Below are 24,092 nucleotides of genomic sequence, written 5' to 3'. Positions count from 1 at the left end.
AAGTGATTGCATTTACAATGCGAACGAAACAAGAGTTGAATACTGCCCTTAAACGGGAAAAATCTTTGGCCCAAAAAATTTTAAGGATTTATATTCTAAAGTACCAAGGAAAGAAAAAAGTGCCTCCATTAGTAGTTTTTCCTTACTGAAGAATTCTTTGAGATATTACAGAATCAGTCACTACTATATATTTCATTGGAAAAAGCGATTCATGAAATGAAACGATGATCGCAGCAACATTTTACAAATATATTGCAGATGTTTCTACCCATGGCTAATTAAAAATGTTATCAAATTCCCTATTTTGCTTCTTCTGGATAGATATAAATCTCATATCAATTTGAAACTGAGCAAGTTTTGTTCATCAAAACAAATTTTCTGGTTTAGTACCTAATTCATGGAACTCTCCCGTTAGATCTTGAAAACAAAAGAATTGTAAAACATATGCCGGGAAAATTTTACATCCATTTTTAAATAAGATTTTAAGGCATCAACTGATGAAGTTAAAATGCTTTTATGAAATGCGATATTTTTCCATTCGATCTAGAAAGCGTTTACTTTAACAAATGCATGTGAGACAGACACCAAGAGTTAATGAGCAAGACAGCTTATTAACAAAACACATGCTTCGAGAGTAACGATGCTCTATTTCTTCAGAAGCTTGAGAAGGAAATCTCACAAGTTATGTTGCAAATTTTTAAAGGAACATTGACAGAAAAATTTAATCTCCCAAATATCCAATAGCCTGTGCTTTTCTCAATATTGAAGAATTTATTTCAAAAAGAAAATTTGGTTAATCAAATTTTGGCACTGAAGCTGATACAACTAACATTAATAATGAAAGTATCTTGAAAACTGATTTTGAGATAAGCCCTCTTGAAGCATTGTTAGTTGCAAAAAAAATTGGTTCCATAAGTAGATGGTAAGTACTGCTGAAGATCCACTAGATATAAGTCAATGCGAGATGGATTTTACTCAAACTTCGAAACTCCTTTTTCTCATTTATTATCCAGTGAGGAATTCTAGAAATGGTACTGGAAAAATCAAAAGAAATTTCGAAGATACATTTACATTGGCCAAAAATTTGGAAAAAAGAGGAAGGTTAAATCAAAAGAAAAAGAAATAAATTACTTTTTTGCATTAACTTCAGAAAAAGAACGAAAATTTAAAGAGATTGAAAAGCTGGAAAAAAAAGTTAAAGCAGAAAGTATGACGAAGAGAAGAAAAATACTTAAAAAGATTTTTAAAAAAGCTTAAAAAATATAGGGAAAAGAGTAAACAAAAAAGTGATCTAATTATAATAATAATAAAAACATCACCGGATTACACAATGATAAACGCTCAAAATTTAGAACGGACTACAAAACTGTAAGAAAAAAAAAATGAAAAACATTTTTTTAAATTATGTGTTCAAACATATTTTACTTTCCATTCCATGCCTGAAAAAAGTAACATTTTCCACGTTAACTGTGGTTATATGTTGTAATTCCAAGAAAATTCTTGTTTTTAGGCATTTGTGTGGCCTATGGATTCCTAACGAGCATCAAACATTCTCAAAATTAAGAGTTCATTCACTGGAAAATTTAGTGTTTATTCACTGGTAAGAACTGTTCCTTCACTTGGTTATCTTACTACTTATTATTTAAGCCACCAAAAGCTTAAAACAATATTATGTAAGTTATCTAAATTTTTTTTACATAATTTGCATTTAATAACAAATACGTCGACACTATCATTTAGCTAAAATTACAAATTTTGAGATTTTTATGATTTTTTTTAAGGGCAAGCTAAGCTTAAGTGTTCATTCACTGGTTAGTTTACCCTATAAGATGTTGAGAAATTTGCGATGTTGTGAGAGATGCTAAAAAATGTTGACTACGCATTTTTATTGATATTTATAAAATATATATTCAAGAAATTGATAAATATTTTATTCCAAATTTATTCATACGTATGTATATTATTGCAATTGTATCAGTTATTGAGTAAAAAAAACTGAAAAATAAAAAGTAATCACATTAAAGAAGCACAATCTGTTGTATAATCATATTCTATCAGAAGCATGCTTTTATAAAACTCAACATTCGTTGAATAAAATGTTTTTTATTCAATAAAATGTTTTATTCAAATTTCTTTACTAAATTGCAAATCGATTTTTAGAAGACTAAAAAAGAAACATTGTATTTTATAGTTTAAAAAAAATAAAAATAAAAAGATTAGCAAACGATTATTAGTGAAAAAAATATGAATGAAATTTTACGCGACGTGCGCGATGTTAAGTTCTCGCAAGTTTATCACATTTTAATATTAATCGCCCCATTTAATCATTTCTTTATTGTCGCCAAATTAATTTTTTTTAAATACTTAATTTTAATTTTTCTCAGCTTCTAATAAATAAAAACAGTTGAAACTTTAGATTTTTCAATTGAAAAATATGTAGATTAATATGGTATAAAAAAATTCATACCTTATAATTCAAAATTTTTTCATTTTCAATTTAATTAAATAATAAAAAATAATTAATTATTATTAAAAATTATTTTTTTCATGAAATTATCTTTGGGTAAATGATTTTTATGACTGGGTGGGGTGAAATTTTCTTTGAATTGCTTTATTAGTTTTAAAAATATGACTAAAAACGTAAAAAGTGAAATTAACATTAAGGAGTACGAACTTTGGATCGCTCTCCTGACCAAACTATGGGGACCATATTTCCCAGATTGCGGCTACCCCCTATATTTTGAAGGTTAAGAATCCAAATATGTAAAAAAAAATTATATGTTTATTCAGAGAAAGTACGTTTTTGTATCTGATTTCGTAACTTAATTAATAGTTAGCACTAATTAATTAGCATATTTGAGGTCACCCCTAGGAACCATTAAGATTGACACTTAGTTCCTGAAAATCCGATCATTAGAACGAAAGTTATTCAGGGTGATGTCTTTTTTTTTGCGAACTGTACGTCTTCCAATGAGGTGAACCGGGTTCGAATCCCAGTGATGGCTGGTCGATATGAATTCTGCATCCAGCTCATGCCAGCCACAGTGTTGACGCAAAAATCCCCGGTGGTAGACTTATCATGGATTAGAGTTCCCTTGCTGTCGGGCTAACAGTGGGAGGTTCTCGTATTTTTTCTCTCCATATCCCATGTGGTTTAGTTCCATTAAAATGTTCCCCATAAAAGCTAGTTTGTCCTAATGCTTGATTTAGGAGTTCCCTTGTTCTTTGGGTTGAATAGAAATTACAAAGCTACGGAGTTGATTACTTAATAGACGTAAACTCACCCTCGGAACTAAAAAATTGGGTAACCTGTTCACCTGTCGATTAAAAAATAAAATAAAATTTGAGAATTATTTCGAGAATTGGTAAACTTGTAGTAAAAAATACCATGCGAAAACAAAAATTACCATCTGAAATGTACTATGAAGTTGAAAATTTGATGATAATGATAATAGTATGATAAAATTGGGTTTAAAAATTTCTTAAAAATAATAGAAAGCATTTTAGCATTAAATTTTTAATACTTTTACGACTTATAATTTATACTTAATTTTTATACTTATACTTCAGAAATATGCAAGTTATATTTGATGGAAAATTTATAACATTATTTGCTTTTGCGACTTAGCAATTTTATTAAATCAGCAGTATTTCAGTTAAAATAATTATCAGTGTAAGGAATACTGGTCAAATTTGTACCGGTAAGTGTCACTTAACCTTAAAAAATCAGTATAGAGAATACCTGGCAATTATGAACCAGGAAGTTTTACTTAATCTTAAAATACATCAGTGTAGGAAATATGGGGTACTGGCAATTAACTGGTTATTAAAAATAAGTGTAGGAAATGCGGGCAATAGCAAAGAACCAAAGAAGGCACTTTAGGAATACTGGTTAAATGTATACCGGACAATAGCTCAGTACCTTAAAAAATCATCACTGAAGGGAAGTCCGTGCAAAAAGATGCATACCGAGCAAACATTTTTATCTTATTATTATCCCGATTATTCCAATTATTGTTAATTTAAATCGGTGAAGCTGTTCAAAAGATATTAAGAAAAATTTAATCTGTAGTAATGGATTAATACAATGTAATTTTGTATTTTCGATATAGCGTGTGAACCACACGACGCCTTAAAGCGACGACTATTAACAAACCACCCCATAAAAAATAGCAAACTGTAGAAAACAACACGATTCAAATTAGTGTTTCCGTTTTCGAGTTTTTAACGAACATAAATACAGACAGACTTTCGCTATTATACTTGTATATTGATGCAGAGAAGATATATTTTTGTAAAGAATATTTAGAGAAACGGCACCTATGAAACAATTGACTAATTACAAATAATTTTGCAATAACCGTTCATTTCAAGGACAAAAGTACATCAGATTCTCTACTCAAATATCAGATATTTTTTTATCAATTTAATTAGCATTAAAAATATTTGATATCACTTAATGTTATTTTTTGTGATTAATGTTTTCTTATAAAACTCGAGGATTTTTTAAAAATTCTTCAGATTTATTTGCTTACTAGCGATCGATATCGTTTTAACTCAAGAAAATGAAATCCATCATTTTGCCGTTATGTGTTTTTATATTTATTTTAATCACGCACGGTAAGTTTATTATAGCATATTTCGAATTAATCATCATTCGAGAGATTTCGCAATTTTAAGTGTCAACTCACTCGCTACGTACATAAATTTTGAAGTAACTGCGCATGTTCGTTAACTATTTTATTACTTTTTTACCAGTTAAAAAGTGCACATAACCGACACTGGCGTTTGCCTACTTCATGTGTTTATGCTCAGTTACTTAACATAAAGAGCAAGCGGGATTACAACTAGAAATGCGAAATCTCTATTCTGCCGTGCAGTTGACAAGTCAGCATCTGCAACCAAAAATTCGAAATTGAGAATTTTATATATTTGGGATTTTTAGTAATTAATAAGCTATATATTGCAAAAATATTTTTTTTAAATCTTTTTTTTTTAATTTTATTCCAATATAAGAATAGTTTATTTTAATAAAAATAGTTAAACAGAAAGAAAATAGTTATCACGCCATTTTTCCCGAAATCTATCGAATGCATTTTTGTTATTTTTTTCAATTGCATATAACTTCAACCATTTCAATTCCACCGTACTACAATCTTTTCCACATTTTCCGATATGTCATTCTTACTTTCTGTTTCAACTTGTTGCTTTTCTAACTTTACAAGATCACTTCGCTTGTGGTTGTGCTTTAGGCCGGCTAATATCTTAGGGTTTCAATAATCAGTGGTTTAATTGCTCTGCACTTTAATTTATTTTATTTCATAACCGCGTCGTTGAACAGCAGACAAAGTTTTGGATTTATGACTACCAATGTTCGACTCCGTAGCCTTATAATTAATTTTAAACCCAATCCAGAAGACAAGGGAACTCCTGGATCAAGTACTGGGGGAAATTTGCCTTCGTGAAGGATCCTTCAATGGAACTTAACCGCTTTTGTGCTACATAGAGATGAAAACCTCAAAACCCTTCCAAGGTTAGCCTGACATCAAGGATGAAAAAAACCGACATTATCCCAGTTGGTTTTTATTAAAATAACTACTTGAATACGACTTTTATTTTCTTCCATCGCAGATCATCTTCTGGGTACGTCTCTTTTCTAAATTAATCACATTTAGCTAATTGTATTGCTATTAATGTGATTTGAAGGGTGGACGTATTATTTTAACAGTTAAATTACTTATGAGGGACTAAAAAATTGGATCCCAAATAGTGTTCCGCGAAACCCTAGGGTTCCGTGGAAGAGTTTAAGAGATTCCGAGAGTTAGGCTTCTTTCTTAATCAGATTTTTCTAACAATTTTTGTAATCTGACGAAATTATTAATGAAAATATTTAGATCCTAGTTAAAAATACATTATTCATTTGGTATTTCGGTTGTTTTCATGGAATTTTTTGAAGTAAAATGCCAATAAAAATTGGCAATGTTTTTTTAAAAAAATAGATTACTATGAATAAATTTTCTTCTGAAAGATTATGCCTTTTTAAAAATTTATGTTAGCATTTTCCATCGAGCTTGTTAAAGCATAATAAAATAATTAAATTTGTTAAGAGACAAATACGTTTCCCTAACAATAATTTTTATCTCTTATAGCAGTTCTATTAAGTTTTCATTACAACGAAAAACATAATTCCGCTTATTGTATTTATTTTGACCTTAAACGTATAATTATTGCTAGACTATATTCAGATTTGGGACTGAATTCCACAGTCGGACACAAAACGTAATTTAAGAAACATAACATAAACATAATGTTAAGATGAAGAAAATATTTCTCAATCCTCTTATTTTATTTTATAACCGTCGTTGAACAGCCGACTAATTTTCAATTTACGGCTACCAATGTTCAACTCCGTAAGCTTGTAATTTTGAACCTAATCCAGAAGACAAGGAAACTCCTGGATCAAGTATTATGAGATATTTGCCTTCGCGGAGAACTTTTTGATGGAACTAACCCTCTTTCGCGTTACGTGGAGAGGGAAACCATGAAAACCTATCACGGCAAGCCTGATGACAAGGGAACTCTAACCCATGGTCAGTCTTCCACTGAGGATATTTTACGTCCATGTCAATCCTCGTATTAAATATTTTCAAAATGTAATAGACTTTTATTAGTTAATACGTTCACAATTATTCAATTATCACAATAATTTGTTTAAAAAGTCGGAGTTTCGCCAAAAGAAGATCGATCATTTAGGGTTCCATAGCCAAAAAAATTGGTAAATGCTAAACGAGAGAGATATAAACTTCTATACAACATAAACAGATTTAGCAAAATATATTAGAAAATAAAATCATTGTTGCTGCTGACGTATGCTAAACATAAAATTGATGTTGTTGACGTATACCTGTTAAGGCAGAAGGGTGCTATTGTTCTTGTCTTCCAGTGGCGCCATCTATGGCCAAGAATTCGACTTCTGCCACACCCATACGTCACACCTGTTTATATGGTGGACCCATTCATACATCCATCCATCATCCACTGATCGTAATTTTGACCTGAATCAGAGAACGATCAATCTCCAATCCAGTACCCCCAGAGGTGTTGATTTGTTATGGGAACATGGAGGACTTTGCGACTCGGCAAATTTAATGTGCATCAGTCACCATTTGCTACACGGGTAGTCTTCGGCCGGCGGGATTCGAACCCACGAACTCTCGGACATGGGCCCAGCGCCCTACCGACCAGGCTATCCCGGCACATAAAATCATTAAAAAGGTTTTTTAGAGTGGATTATTTTCGTAGTTGGTTGACTTATTTCCCATATATTCCTACTTCTTGCTATCATTTTCCTACACAGAATAGCCCCTAATAATTAAAATATATAGCCATAATTTTTTCTGAAAGTGGGTGAAAGTGAAGATATTAAGTAGCTCCGTATAAACAACCCTAACTATTTTGCAAGGGCTTTAGGACCCCCCTGTGTGAGAAATTATTGCATATATTTAAGTTAGGTATTAAAAGCATGAATTGTGTTAAACCATCTCAAAACTTTTGATTTCAATTTTTCAAATTCTTTTTTTGGTGTTTGTTAAATAAAAAATTCCCAATTCTATTATTAGATGTTCCCCATGCCAGATGACTAAAAGCTACAAATTACTAGTTTATATTATTAAGAGTCCCGCAGAACGCGGATCGTTAAGACACGGTTTCCCAGCAGATCACCGAATTCAAGCATCATTGGCCGCTCTCAGTGTGAGGGTGGGTAACATATATGGCAACGTTACTTTTAAAAAGTAACGAGTAAAAGTACAAGCATTTTCAAAAAAAGTAACGAGTAAAAAGTAAAAAGTTCTTATTTTAAAAAGTAACGAGTAAAAAGTAAAAAGTTCTCATTTTGAAAAGTAACGAGTAAAAAGTACAAGTAAAAGTACAAGTACTAAACAAAAAAGGTAACGATTTAAATGTACATTTTTAGGAAATCGAAAATTCAAAGTAACCTAAGCTTTTATTGAATAATATTCTTATGTTCTTTATTGTTTTTGCAAAATTGTTGTTATTTATTTAATTATTTTTAATTTTGAAAGTTATGGACATTAATTTATTTTTAAATTCGGAAGAATATTATAATATAATTTTATAATATAATCGTATAATATAATTTTAAAATCAAATATAATTTTAATATCAAACTTTTTATGAATTTGCACGAAAAAGAAATTTTGTCTATTGATTTTAATTTTTAGATTATTATTTTTATTTATTTAAATTACCATTGATATAAAATTGTTTTACTCTATAGAAACGCGTTTTAAAAGGACAAACATAAACAAAGCAAACACGGGGTTTCAGATAGCTTTGTGACCTTTGAGCTAGTAAAAGATAATTGAATGTGCAGTATAAGTTGAAACAGAACAGTCTACAGTTTTATTTGTAACATTGACTAATGCTGAAGTCATGCGAGAAAATCATTTTCCGAACATTTCTGCCTAACGGAATAATTAAAATTTGTAAACGAATTTTAGTATCAGCGGCTAAATTAATATCTTCGAGTTTTCAAGAGTTAAAATAGTAATTATAATAGTTTTCAATAGCACAAATAGTTCTGAAGTTCTTAGAGATTTGACTGGTCGTTGTTTGACAAGGTCGGGCATATACATAATTTTAGTAAAAAATGTACTAGGTCAAAATGTATTTGGTAAAAAATGTATTAAGACAAAAATGTATTATTAGTGAGTTCAAAATGATAAATTGAAGAACGTAATAACAAAATCCAAAATTTTTTATTTAAAATGTATTAAATAAATGCATAAAACTCGAAAATGAATGAAAATAATTTGCTAATTAATATTTTTATTCATTTTGCAAAATAATTACATTTCGAAAGTGGTGTCACTGAGTCTGCTGCGAGAATTTCTCAGAACGTGGTTAGCCATGCTGAATAAGCGCTCCATGGGAGCACTAAAAGGTACTGCAGTATTATATTTCACATATAATTTTTTTACGATTGGATATCGATTGGATTTTTTTTTGAAAGCTTACCGAATTTAAGAAAAAAGTAACGATTTCATTCGACATTTCCGTTACAAATACTTGTATTTTTTCCCTAAAAAAGTAACGAAAGTTCAAGTAAAAGTACTAAATTTAAAAAGTAACGAAGTACAAGTAAAAGTACGTACTTTTTACTTGTACCGGCGGTACAAGTAACGAAAGTAAAAGTACTGCTATATATGGTGGGTAACCACTTGGATCAGTCTGCGTAGGGACCGAGGGTGTGCGGTATTGGTCCTCTTAAAATTGCTCTACAGTAAAGTGCTCGACTTCTCGTTCAGGTCGTTGGGCTACCGAAGTGGGGGTGCCATCCTCTCTGAAGAGGATCAAAATTGTGATGGCATGTTTTCGGATCATCCTCGGGGATGTTTCCCGAACCGTCGCCAATAACCCATTATGCAGCTCCAGTGCGACGTAATTGAACGACAACGTTATTAAGAAATTTTGCTTATCGAAAAACATACCGTTTTGAAATCTTTTGCTCTCTGCTGTATCTATTAGGAGACATTCTAAATAATTGTATACAGAAATAGTTAAAAGAAAGCTGGGAATTATTTTCAAAATCAGGGATAGGGCTAAATATGGATACTCAAAGTATGTTCCTTCTCGCGTGGAGAGTTTTAGCTACCATCTTCAATTTACCAAGGACGAAATATTTTAATAGAGTAGATAAATGTAGTTTTATTCTAAAAAAAAATATGTTTCAGAAGTAATACTTTCTGATTGCTCCCGAGTTGGAATTGAACACTATGTGAATTATCTTGTTTTATAGTATTAACCAGATGCAAAATGCTGAAAATTTCAACAACAAAAATTTTAATCATGAATAAATAAATAAATGGATATATAAATAAATAAAAAATAAATAAATAAATAAAAATGCAATGTGCGTATACACGAAGAAAATCATAAGTATAAGTGCAAATAAAATAAACGATCAATGTTTTTACGCTTCGATTCAACATTTCTACAGCATATTGAACGTTTTGTTCAGAAATGCTAACACACATTACAAATAAATTTATTAAACAATGCAATTTGTTAAAAATGCAATAATATAAAGGATGATCTAGTATAGCGGATTTACAGTTGGGAGGCATGTAGGGCATTTCATAATGATTGAGAACAGCTGAGCAACCCAAATTCGGAAATGTTACTGTACGCCACTAGAGGCGTTACCCCTTTATGTCTCCCTGCTTATGTTTTCCCCAGTTCATACGCATTTAAAACTGCACTTTTATTTCTCAAATTAACTTAATTCTGCTTTTTACTTTAATCTTATTGTGGAAAATTGTGTCAAAATAGGCCTATAATTTTTTTTTTGGAATTCGGCTGCTATTATGCCATTTCACAAATTAATCGAACATTATTATTATCATTTTTTGTGTATCAGATACTTTTGCTTTGAATTTTTTTTTCTTTAAGAAACAAAAGTGGCTGTTGAATCCATTATCGCTTGTGTATTTTCTTAGCAAGAGTCATGAACCTTAGAAAATCATGATCCTTGATTTTCAGTCCTTACCTTCCAATTTTTTTTTTAAATTAAGTCAATACTTAAAATAATCTAACAGGAAATAATTCATTTCAATGAGAAGGGGAAATAACACTAATTATTTTTCATTAAGATCAATTTTTTAAGAAATCCATTCTTATATCACGAGGAATGCTTGAAGCAATAATTGATCTGACACAAGAACAATAGTTACTTTTATAATAAAAATCTTTTTTGATGTTTTAGCAAATATCACTTATAGGAAATTTGATGACTGAATTAATAAATCATGATCTTGATTTTTTATATTTAAATATCTTGTTACGCATAGCTTGACAAATTTATTTCCTTCTCCAAGTTTTATACGGTTAGTTTCATTTTTAATGGAGAAAATGAAATTTGCTATTGTTTTGGTGTGTTTTGACCTGTTGGTGCAAGTAACCTGTAGGTGTAGGTGTGTTGCACCTGTTGGTAGTAAGTAAATAATATCACGTTTCATGTTTTTTGTTTCCCTCTGTCAAAATTGTCTTTATACTTAAATATAATAGAAAGAAAGTTCTATAGATAGAATTTCAACGTAGATTTCAAATACCGCGAAACTAGACCTGTTGTCTACCCTTGTAAATTCACTACTTGTTTAATTTAATTTCTTTTATCAAAAACAAAGTTTATTCTAAATAAAAAAATAGGTCAAAATCTTTGTAGTCTAACCACTTGTCTATCTTGTGTGTTGGCACACTTGTCTGAGAGAGTTATTGAATGTGATTCTAAATCCTTCATAAGTTGACCCAAAAAAAATCGTTTAGAAAAATTTTATTCTAGTAGTGAGTTCCTTTTATAATCAAAGATTGCTACGCAGTCTAATTTGGTTTGCTTTGCAAAACATGCTTGCTGCTCTCGGTACTTAACTGAGCCGCTAAACACATCATTTGAAATGTGATCTAGCGTAAATCAATCATTAAAATCATTAAAACAAATTCCTCTTTAAGAAATTAAAGTTTTTTATCAATAATAAGTTATTAAAATAAAAAAATTAAGTTGAAGTAAATGGTATGCAATAGAAAAACTTGCAGTAACAAAACTATATGCTTTTAAAAAGCAACATGTATGACAGCACGTCTCCTACTCTTTCTTTCTATGTGAAGCCTTTTATAACTGTTATCAACACTTTTCTCTGCTCTTTCATTATACGTAGAAAGCATAACAGGGCAACTAATATTCATTTTTCAACGAAAATTTTTAAAAATATAGCTATTGAACCAATTGTAATTGAATCGTATAGGTATAAATAAAGGAGACAAAAGTGAAAATGCTAAAATTTTACTATGCAAAAAAGTGAGGTATTGTTTCCTATATATTTTGTCTATGTATATGTATTTTGTTTTTTATGAATAAACTGAAACCTTATACAAGTTGCTACGACTAATAGTTCATAAGTCATTAGGTATTAAGAAAGTACGTAAATTTATAAGTACAATTTTTGGTGTATATTAGCTTACACATCTAACAATTTCATCTAGACATACGAGGTATTATTTGCTATCTACTTTTTAAGCTGAATCGAATAAGAAAGTATGAAAAATAATAATTACTATTTTTGATCTGTGTTAACTTGCACATCTAAGAGTTTCATCTAGACATGTGAGGTGTTATTTGCTATCTACTTTTTAAGCTGAATCGAATAAGAAAGTATGAATAGAAATAATTACTATTTTTGATGTATATTAACAAACACATCTAAAAATTTTATCTAGACATGCGAGGTGTTATTTGCTATCTACTTTTTAAGCTGAATCGAATAAGAAAGTATGAATAATAATAATTACTATTTTTGATCTATGTTAACTTGCACATCTAAGAGTTTTACCTAGACTGCGAGGTATTATTTGTTGTATACTTTTTAAGCATAATCGAATAAGAAAGTATGAAGATTAAAAATTACAATTTTTAAACTTTATAAACTTACACATCTATGAATTTTATTTAGACATGCGAGGTATTATTTGTTATGCACTTTTTAAGCTTAATCCAATAAGAAAGTATGAAGAATAATAATTACAATTTTTGATATACATTAACTGCCACATCTAAGAACTTTATGTAGAGATTCGAGGCATTATTTGCAATGTACTTTTTAAAGCTGAATCAAATAAGCTCTAAAGAAATTTAATGGAACTAATAGTCCAAAAAGTTATTAATGTAAATATTTATACAAAATACTATTTTTTAGTTTTTCCTTTTACCTACCTGACATAGCTGTATAGACAAACGAAATTTGGATGATGGGTACTTTTTCTACGCTAAACTGATTAGAACAAAGTCGATATAAAAAAAGTTTAAAAGTTATGACAGTTATAAGAGTTACATGATAAAAAAGTATAATTTTGTACCTATACCTATTTAAGTTTCTGACATTGATTAGACAAATTGACTAGACAAATAGAGTTATTTTCAAAATTATGAATCTTCAAATTCATTTTAAAATAATAAATGGATCTACATTCAAAATTGTAGGTAGTGCCCATATCGGAGTCATTTACCGTAAAGCCTTCAAATTCTCTGAAATATACGAATTAAACTGTCTGTAAACTTTACGTGATTCACTTTATAATTTTAACAACTAGGGTAAGGAAATATTACAAGCAAAAAATTTGTAATCTGATAATTTTTCGGTTTTCATTCATCACACAATCATAATCTTACAGTTTTTAAAATATTTTTAAAAAGCTATAAAACTTTGAAGAATGCGTCGTTCTCGAAATGAGTTAAGATATTAAACGATTTTTATCAAAAATTTAGATATTTTTAAATTACAGGGCAACTCGTGCAAACCTTCTGTCGTAAACCATTAATGCAAAGGTTACGATAGTTCTTTTTTTTTCTAGTGGCGCCATATGGGGCCAAGAATTCAACTTCTGCCACACCCATACGTCCCACCCGTTTATGGGGAGCACCCATTCATACATCCATTCATTCATCCATAAATTGTAACTTTGATCTGAACCAGATCAATCTCCAATTCAGTACCCCCAGAGGTATAACTTGTTATGGGAACAGGGATCACTTTGTGATCCAACAAATTTAACGTGCATCAATCACCATTTACTACACTGGGAATCTTCGGCCGACTGGATTCGAACTCTCTTTCTTACGAACGTGAGTCCAGCGCTCTGCCAAACAGGCTGTCTTGCCCTGCTAGTCTTCTAATACACTAATTGGAAATTAAAACCATAATGTATTAGTAGCTGCTATAATTCGCTTAAAATTCAAAATTCCTTCATGAGTTATTTTTCTTTTGTAATCGTCAGGATGCCAGATGTTTTTTTTTATTCTAAGTGAGACTGGTTCAAATTCCAAAGCTTTACTTTTCTATGAAAGAGAAAATGGGCGTATTGAATTTTCTTTCTCAAAATTTTTTTGTACTGTTTTAAATAGGATATTGAATAGTCACTCATAACAATGTAAAATAATATATTTATTGAATATTCACTAACAGTTACAGGTTTAGAACATTTGTTGAAAACTAATTTTAGCAATTTAAATTTTATTTTATAACCAGCGTATAGCAGCCGACTCTATTCTGAGTTTACAACTATCAACGTTCAACTCCTGAAATTCCTGGATCAAGCAATGGAACAAATTAGCCTTCATTGAGAACTTTTTGATGGAAATTACCAGCCTTTGCGTTAAATGGAGAAAAAATGCCCCCCAAAAATCTCCCACGGTTAACCCGACAGCAAGGGGACTCTAATCCATGATCCGTCTACAGTCTGATAAGGCTCTGCTGGGATTCGAACCTGACTCACCTCATTGGGAGGCGAGTGCTCTAACCCCTTAGCCACCACAGTTCTCGCAACTTAAATTATTATTATTATTGTTTTGTTAATGTAGGTAAACTCGTGTCTCCACGTACACCTGCTTGAGCAAATGCACATGCGCAAACAACAACATTCTGATGCCGCCACCTGGTGTAAACGGCGATAGAAGCCAAGTATTGTGAATCCTTATCCGTGAGAGACTTAGATTTTTGGTTTTGGTGATCTGATAACTTGACACAAGTTCCATGCATATATATATTTTTATGGATGCTCCTATGATTATTAATTATTATTATTATTATTGGTCAAGATCTCAGCCTTTTTAACAACTAGGTACAGTTGGGGGGGGAAGATATCAATCTGAATAACTATCGTTCTAATGATTGGATTTTCACGTACTAAGTGTCATTCTTAATGTTTCTTGGGGGTGATCTGAAATGTGCAAAATATTTTATGCTAACTATTCATTAAGTTACGAAATCAGACACAAACGTACTTTCTCTGTACTCGTATTTTCTCCCCATAGTTTTATCATGTGAGCGATCCAAAGTTCGGATCCTTTGATGTTAATTGCACTTTTTGCGTTTTTAGTCATATTTTTAAAACTAATTCAGCAAATCAAAAAAAAATTACACACACTTATAAAACTCATTTACCCAAAGATAATTTCAGGTCAAAAATAATTTTAAATAATTATTTACTATTTTTTTTATTTAATTTAATTGTGGATGAAAAAAATTAGAAATATAAGGTATAAATTTTCTTCTACCATATTAAGCTACGTATTTTTCTATTACAAAATCTTAAATTTCTAAAGTTTTTATTAGGTAGAAGACGAGAAAAATTAAACTTAAAAAAATAATTTGGCGACAATGAAGAAATATTTAAGTGGGGAGATTAATATTTAAATGTGGTTAATTTACGAGAAACTTTACTTACGCGCGAGTAGCTTAAAATTTCATTCATATTTTTTCACTAATAACCGATTGCTAATCCTTTTTTTTTAAATTATAAAATACGATGCTTCTTTTTAGTCCTCTAAAAATTTATTCGTAATTTAAAAAGATATTTGAATGAAACATTTTATTGAATAAAAGCATTTTATTCGACGAATACTACGTTTTATAAAAGCATGTTTCTGATAGAATGTGATTATACATCAGTTTTTTAATTTTATTTTTTAGTTTGTTCTTTCAATAATTGATACAATTTCAATAATATAAAAACGTATGCACAGATTTGGAATAATATGTTTATAAATTTTTTCAATATTTAGTTATAATTATTAATACGAATACGTAGTCAACATTCTTAAGTATCTTTAAATTTCTCAATATATTATACATCATTTTACTCTTAAAATAAATATGTTAATTACCTGTTACAAGTTTTTAAAATTAAATATTGAATGTTGTGGTGAATATAAACATAATAAAATACATCTTCTTAGTTTTGCTGCCACATTTTTAATTTCTTAAGGACCTTACGAACTCTACCTAAAATGAGACTATCGTATCGGGTGTCGGTAGGGATGGTGGGAATCGTAAAATAAGTTTGTAAATAAAGGAATAAAACAAAGAAACTTTAGTAGCCCTATTTGGTGATAAATGTTAGCACTGTGTATATATATATATCAAAATACTTTTAAAATGCCACTTAACATTTGCAAAGTTTTTCAATTTTAGGGAAAAGAAATATCGTGAATTTTATAAGACCTTGTTATTGTGCATAAAAATCGCTTTCTTTTTCAGTTCCTTCAATTTTTTTACTTGATCTTTTTTTCCCTTACCTAAGAGACTCGAACAGAGGTGTTAAAGCAATTAGCCCTACAACTCTTCATAAATTTCTAATAACGTATGTAAATTTGGTTTTAGTAGAAAATTTTCATACAAATGAAGTTAAAACAGCTGTAAAAAGACCAATAATGTCAGATAAAAAGTTCAACGTTCAGATTCTAAAATCTTGTAAAATCATAAATAATTTATAAATCGATTCAAAATTTATTTTCAACGAAGAAAGGAAAACAATCTGTTTCCTTTGCAAAGAAAGCAGCCCCCAAAAAATATTCGCCATGTATATAAATCTTTATTACACCCCAATTTACTACCCAATATTTTCGAAATTTTGTTTACCCCCTAATTTTAAGGGTCAGGATTCCATATATGTAAAATATTATGTATGTTTATTCAGAGAAAGTGCGTTTTTGTGTCTGATTTCATAACTTAATTATTAGTTAGCAATAATTAGCACATTTGAGGCCACCCCCAGGAATCATTAAGATTGACACTTAGCTAGTGAAAATTCGAGAACGAAAGTTATTCAAGGTGATATCTTTTCTTTTTTTTTTCTTTCTTTTTTTTTTTTTTTTTTTTTTTTTTGCCTACTGCACAACTCAATGATTGCATTGATTGTTCACATATTTTACACAAACTAATTAGGGTGCGGGAAAGAATTATAAAATTTGCTTTTTATAAATGAAATAAAAATATGGCTAATAACAAGATATAATGTAATCAATATTCACTAAGAATAAAATTTCATGTTTGGAGAGAAGCGTTCTGTTTAACTTCTTAAAAATCTCTTAATTTTTTTCAAAATTAGTTCATCTTCCTATTATTATGACAAGAAAAAATATTAACTATTTTGCAGAATAAATAAGTAATACCCAAATTAATTTTAATATTATGCCATAATTGATGACGGAAACAATCATATATCTTTATGTTTATGCTTACTCATTATACTTCTCAATTTCAAAGATAAATCTTGTAAATTTTATTTTTTAAATTTTAAATTTGATTTTTTTTTTTAATTTTAAATTTGTTTTATCAATTTAATATAAAAAATAAAAAAGAGTTTAATATAAAAAAGTTAATTAAATTTAATAGCTACAGTAATTTTAATGTCATATAAAGAAAAAACTTTTATATAAAATTAGGCACTTGCTACCCAAGAAGAAGATCACTGATACACAGACACCTAAACTATGACCTCAGCACCAGCTGGTTATTTATAAACAAGATGGTGTTTTAATATTCTGGATATTGCTGACTTGGACCCAGCTAAGTTTCTCCACATAAATTAGAACGTTAAGTAACGATGAATTAATTAAATGAACGCCGTATTGTATATCTAATTTGTTAAAATATAATTATTTCTAGTCTACCTCTTGTAGCAAACCTAGATTTATTATTTATTTAAGTATTTTATTGTGACCGTAATTAGTTTTGTTAAAAGGGACACGGGTGTCTTATCAGTGTCAAAGGGTTAAACGATTTGGTAATATACTCATCTGCATACTCACATACTGATACTATTACTTAAATATTTTTTGGGTGATGAAGCTTAAAAGGCTCGACAGGCTAATATTAAAAAAGTGAACAAGTTACCATACTTAAGCCCCACAGAATCAATTCACATCTCATAATTATATTTATCAGGGTTATTAACTAACTGATGTCACCAACATCAGTTAGTTCATCCCATTATATCTCTATCCATGTGGGCAGTCCACCACTCTGCATCCAAAGTTAAATTTAAACACATGGGATATGAATTACTTCACAGGAAATGCTAAGTAAGGTATCTGAAATTACAAAATACATGGTAAGAAATCCTAATTAATGTAATGTCTCGCATAGATTATACCTTGCGTACTATTAGATGACTGCACACAAATCAACCCTATCAAATATAAATAATTGTAAAAAATAGATTTTTGAAAGATTGAATATAAAAATTTCATTTATAATTTAAAAACAGTTTAAATCATATAAATAAATAGCAAAAGTATTAAATAAAACTTGCATATAGTTCAACTGCTGTGATGGGTTAAACCACAAAATATAGAAAGGAGAAGTTCAGCTCTTCGAATACGTCACTAAATTGGGAAACTGCTCGGTGTAATATACTATACCAGAAAAACAACTTACGGGGGAAGAAACGTACTCACAATTAGCAGAGCATCATATGTACCCGGCGCATGCGCATAAGAAGCGAAGTGAGATGCGTCACCTGTGAACTGGTCTTTGGACAACTCTACGTGTATGGTTGGGTACGCTGCCTCCCGCCAAACGCCATTTTATTCTTTCTATCATTTGTTAGCAGATTTAATGAACATGGCGGATGTAAAAGTATTCTCAAAGAAGTATCGTAATGGTACAATAATGTTTAGTACAACAATAAAGAACAAACCAACAATAAATAGAAAGAGAAGACTTTTCTTTCCCTCCCAACCCCAGTGGTGGTTGGGCGGAGTGGAGGGTGCAAAAGCACGTTTCAAGGACCTCGACTGCTGTGTCACTAAATGTTCCTTTTATCTTCGTACACAATGGCCACACTAAGCCATGAGGGACTGATTTACATTATGTTTATGGAAGCTAGCATTCTTCACCGACGTATATTCTTTGGTTAAACCAGTCTGCCTTCGTGGAGGACTTTTTTGATGGAACTAACCCATATTTGCGGTGCATGTAGAGGAAAACCAAGAAAACCTCCCATGGTTTGTCCGATGGCTAGGGACTTTTAACCCATGATCCGTCTACCACTGAGATTTTTTACGCCATCACTGTGGTCAGTGTGAGCTGGATGCAGAATTCATATCGACCAGCTATTACTGGGATTCGAAGCTGTGCCGTCTCATTGGGAGGCGAATGCTCTATCCCCTGAGCCACCATAGCTTTAACAACAATATTTAATTTACTATATCATTTACCTTACTTATTACTAAACCATTTCCATTAAATACAATACTAATTACAATTTATGAGAATAAAATATGCAAAATGATAGTAATTTAGTAACAGCTACTAAACAAAGTTTTAAAAAAAATTGACATTAAGTACAGCAATAATACGTTGGTATTATTTAATACAGTTAAAATCATGTTCTATTTACAAAAATATATGAATACAAATGATGTTCTATTACAAATGATATCTGACCGCAGTTTTTATTATTGATAAATTAGTAATAATAATCGAAGTAATTTTTTCTTATAAAGTAAAGTACAATTCTGAAAACTTAGCATTAATTTTTAGCGCTTGGACTTACAAATATTTGTAAATAAAATACAATCTTTGATTCTGTTAAAATCTAATATATCTTTGGCAGGATATTTTATTTCATCGGTAAGTTATCGATTATTGGGCTACAATGAATTTTTTTTTCTAACTCAAAGTATTTTTGACATAAATCTGACTTTGTTACCGTTTAGTCAATGGAATTTAGTTCTTAAATATAGATATATAATCTCACAATATAACATGTAGGAAGATAATAATAATCAGAAAATTGATATGTAATAAAATACTTAAAAACAAAACACGCATTCAAAATTGAAAATAGAAAAAAAAAATATTAACTTAACTTACCTTAATTTCGCGCACATCGGGAAAATATCAGTTAACAGCAGTTCAAAGCTCACGGTGCAAGATCAGTACCTTCTAGAAGAGAGAAGGCCTCAGCACGGATCAATTTAGTCATCTGACGTAACGAACATAAGCTGTGCAATGGATGAAAAATAAAAAAGACGTCACTACGTTAGGGCTACAAAGCTGTGCTGTGATGGAAAATACGGAAGATGTCATTACGTCTGAATTACTAAAGGAACAAATTGTAACGGTAACCCGTGCCTTGGCCTTCGCTTTTCTAGGAGGTATAGGCAAAATGGGGGCAGGGTTTTTATCAATCGTTTGGTGAGAAGAAAATTCTAGCTAGCCAAACACCCTTTTTATTCAGCCAAATGTACGCGGCTTTGTTACCTGGCAAAAAATGTCCTCTAAAGAGAAAGAATTACCAAAAACTGGATAAGTTATATAAAATTCTGCATAATTTGAGTTGCATATTAGATATTCAATGTTTACTTCTAGCCTTTAATTAATAATTTAACACCCAAATAACGCTAACAATTGCTCACCACTTTTAAGTGTGTGCGTTAATCCAGAACTAAAGAAGTGGGTATTTTTGAATACATAATAATTCATGTTCTTTCTTAATTCTAAAACCAAAACTTAGCGCTCAAAATTCCACTTCGTCAAATCATACCAATATTCATAAGAAATTTCTGATTTTCATACACATGAGTCATACACTGTACTTTCTGATTCATCACTTACTAAAGTTGTATACTGGTCTTTATTATAGACCAGAAAGATGTACATTCTAATTTTTATTTTCAAAAAAAAATTGACTTGCGGTTTACTTTTATCACTCAGGGGAAGCAAAGTTGCAAGTCGAAGATGTAGGGCTGGAAGAAGAAGTAAAAATTGAAGGAGGAGCAGTACCAGAAACAGGGGCATCACAAGGAGGAGCAGAACCAGAGACATGGGCATCACAAGGAGAAGCAGAACCAGAAACAGGGGCATCACGAGGAGGAGCAGAATCAGAGGCATGGCCATCACAAGGCGGAACAGAACCAGAAACAGGGGCATTACAATTAGGAGCACAACCAGAAACAGAGGTATCACAAGGAGGAGGATTAATTAAAGAAGAAAGATTAGCAAACGGAACAACAGTGAGAAGATACAGGACTGAAGAAAGATTAGCAAACGGAACAACAGTGACAAGATACAGGACTGAAGAAAGATTAGCAAACGGAACAACAGTGACAAGATACAGGACTGAAGAAAGATTAGCAAACGGAACAACAGTGACAAGATACAGGACTGAAACAAAAGGAGTACGTCTAATAAGAACAGGATCAGCATTCAATAGAGGAGCAACATCAGGAGGAAGAGCGGCATTAGGAGGAGGAATAAAAGGCGGATCAACCATAGGGGGAGGTTCAATTGGTGGAAGTTCAATTGGTGGAGGAGGACTAGGATTAGAAGGTGCTACAGCTTCGGGAAGAGCAGCATTAGGAGGAGGAGGAGCAGCATTAGGAGTAGGAATAAAAGGTGGATCAACCATAGGGGGAGGTTTAATTGGTGGAGGAGGGCTAGGATTAAAAGGAGCTACAGCATTGGGAGGAGCAATAGCAGGAGGACTAGGAGCAGGATTAAAAAGTGGGGTAGCATTAGGAGGAGGAGCAGCATTAGGAGGAGGAATAAAAGGTGGATCAACTCTAGGGATAGGTTTAATTGGTGGAGGAGGGCTAGGATTAAAAAGTGCTACAGCATTAGGAGGAGCAATAACAGGAGGACTAGGAGCAGGATTAAAAGGTGGGGTAGCATTAGGAGGAGGGGCAGCATTAGGAGGAGGAGCAGCTTTAGGAGGAGGAGCATCTTTAGGAGGAGGAGCAGCTTTAGGAGGAGGAGCAGCATTAGGAGGAGGAGCAGCATTAGGAGGAGGAGCAGCATTAGCAGGAAGAGCAGCATTAGGAGGAGGAGCAGCATTAGGAGGAGGAGCAGCATTAGGTGGAGGAGCAGCACTAGGAGGGGGAGCAGCATTGGGAGGAGAAATTAAAGGTGGATCAACCATAGGGGTAGGTTTAATTGGTGGAGGAGAGCTGGGATTAAAAGGTGCTACAGCATTGGGAGGAGCATTAACAGGAGGACTAGGAGCTGGATTAAAAGGTGGGGTAGCATTAGGAGGAGGAGCAGCATTAGGAGGAGGATTAGCATTAGGAGGGGGAGCAGCATTAAGAGGAGGAATAAAAGGTGGATCAACCATAGGGGGAGGTTTAATTGGTGGAGGAGGGCTGGGATTAAAAGGTGCTACAGCATTGGGAGGAGCATTAACAGGAGGACTAGGAGCTGGATTAAAAGGTGGAGTAGCATTAGGGGGAGGATTAGCATTAGGAGGGGGAGCAGCATTAGGAGGAGGAATAAAAGGTGGATCAACCATAGGGGGAGGTTTAATTGGTGGAGGTGGGCTAGGATTAAGAAATGCTACAGCATTGGGAGGAGCAATAACAGGAGGACTAGGAGCTGGATTAAAAGGTGGGGTAGCATTAGGAGGAGGAGCAGCATTAGGAGGAGGATTAGCATTAGGAGGGGGAGCAGCATTAGGAAGAGGAATAAAAGGTGGATCAACCATAGGGGTAGATTTAATTGGTGGAGGAGGGCTAGGATTAAAAGGTGCTACAGCATTGGGAGGAGCATTAACAGGAGGACTAGGAGCTGGATTAAAAAGTGGGGTAGCAATAGGAGGAGGAGCAGCATTAGGAGGAGGAGCAGCTTTAGGAGGAGGAGCAGCATTAGGAGGAGGAGCAGCTTTAGGAGGAGGAGCAGCATTAGGAGGAGGAGCAGCATTAGCAGGAAGAGCAGCATTAGGAGGAGGAGCAGCATTAGGAGGGGTAGCAGCATTAGTAGGAGGAGCAGCTTTAGGAGGAGGAGCAGCATTAGGAGAAGGAGCAGCATTAGGAGGAGGAGTAGCTTTAGGAGGAGGAGCAGCATTAGGAGGAGGAGCAGCATTAGGAGGAGGAGCAGCATTAGCAGGAGGAGCAGCATTACTAGGAGAAGCAGCATTAGGAGGTGGAGCAGCATTAGGAGGGGGAATAAAAGGTGGATCAACCATAGGGAGAGGTTTAATTGGTGGAGGAGGGCTAGGATTAAAAGGTGCTACAGCATTAGGAGGAGCAATAACAGGAGGACTAGGAGCAGGATTAAAAGGCGAATCAGAATTAGGAGGAGGATTGAAATTTGGAGTACAAGGAGGTGGTTTAAAAGTAGGAGAACTATTAGGAGGGTTAAAAATAGGAGGGCTAGGATTAGGGTTGAAAGGTGGGGCAGCATTAGGAGGAGGTTTGAAAAGTGGAATAACACTAGGAGGAGGATCAACTGGCGGAATATCAATTGGATGAGGATTTAAAGGGTTATGCAGCAGAAAGTTTAAAAAAAATAAGTAAAAGCATAACATAAAATACTCTTCATCTTGTTTGGAAATGCATGGAAAAAGCATCGAAAAGAAATTTTAAAAAGTCTACAAAGATTCAATATTTCAAATTTATCAATAATACGTTCATTTGTTTAGTTCACACCTGTATGAATGTACATATTTTATAAAACGCATTTATTAAAAACAAATTCAAAATTATACAGCTTTTATAATTTTTGTCCTTACAACCTAATTTTTAAGCAATAATCTTTTGTTAACCCGTCATATGGGGAAAAAATTCATTTCCAAAGAATAAATAACTCTCTAAACGCATATCAAAGACATGACTTAAAACGTAATACATGACATGACGTAAACATGATAAACGTAAAAATGCACAGTATATTTTCCTGTTAAATAGTGCGCCTGCAGGCAAGGGAAGAAATGTGATAGAACATCGTTATCACTCATGGCATGACAATGTATGCTTAGACAAGGCCTTCTAAATAGGCCACTCTTACTGGCAGCAAATGTTCTTACAATTTGAAGAAAAAACTGCCCTCCTGCATTAGGTCTTTCTTTTATTCTTATATTTATTGGTTTTGATGAAAATATTTCTTTTAGAGTATTACTGTACTTCATACGTATAATATAGCCAACTTAGTTGAGATGACTGATTTTTACGTAGTCAAACATATCTGGCTCTTTTGAACGTTTACTAAAATTCAGTGTTCCGTCTTTCACGCCTGATGCCATTTTTCTGAATTCCTTCTCAGGATCAATCTTTTTTTGCTTTTTCCTTGCAAAAATATAAGCTTGCGACCTCTAATGTATATCCTTTTTGCTTCATTATAAACAAGAGTTGGTAAAAAATAGCTAGGTTGTTTTCGTCATTTTAGTGCAGTGTTTTCATATCGAATACACAAAATTGTTTTATTAAGATAATAGCTGAATACCCGCTCTTCATACAGGAAGGA

At 32.1% G+C, this 24,092-nt stretch overlaps 1 protein-coding gene across 1 annotated transcript; it reads left to right on the top strand.

Annotated features, from left to right (window-relative positions):
- Positions 1–4,519: 4,519 nt before the first annotated feature.
- On the top strand, positions 4,520–23,334 carry LOC122269353 (uncharacterized). The gene is made up of 2 exons (XM_071178893.2): positions 4,520–4,620; positions 20,574–23,334. The coding sequence occupies exons 1-2, from the start codon at positions 4,566–4,568 to the stop codon at positions 23,099–23,101; spliced, it is 2,583 nt and encodes an 860-aa protein (XP_071034994.2). The 5' UTR covers positions 4,520–4,565; the 3' UTR covers positions 23,102–23,334.
- Positions 23,335–24,092: the final 758 nt, after the last annotated feature.

This window comes from Parasteatoda tepidariorum, chromosome 6, assembly GCF_982258835.1.
Source record: "Parasteatoda tepidariorum strain Cologne lab strain chromosome 6, Ptep-v5.0, whole genome shotgun sequence".
Lineage (NCBI taxonomy): Eukaryota > Metazoa > Arthropoda > Arachnida > Araneae > Theridiidae > Parasteatoda > Parasteatoda tepidariorum.
Note: the sequence above shows the minus strand (reverse complement) of the source record. Positions and strands in the feature narration are given on the sequence as shown.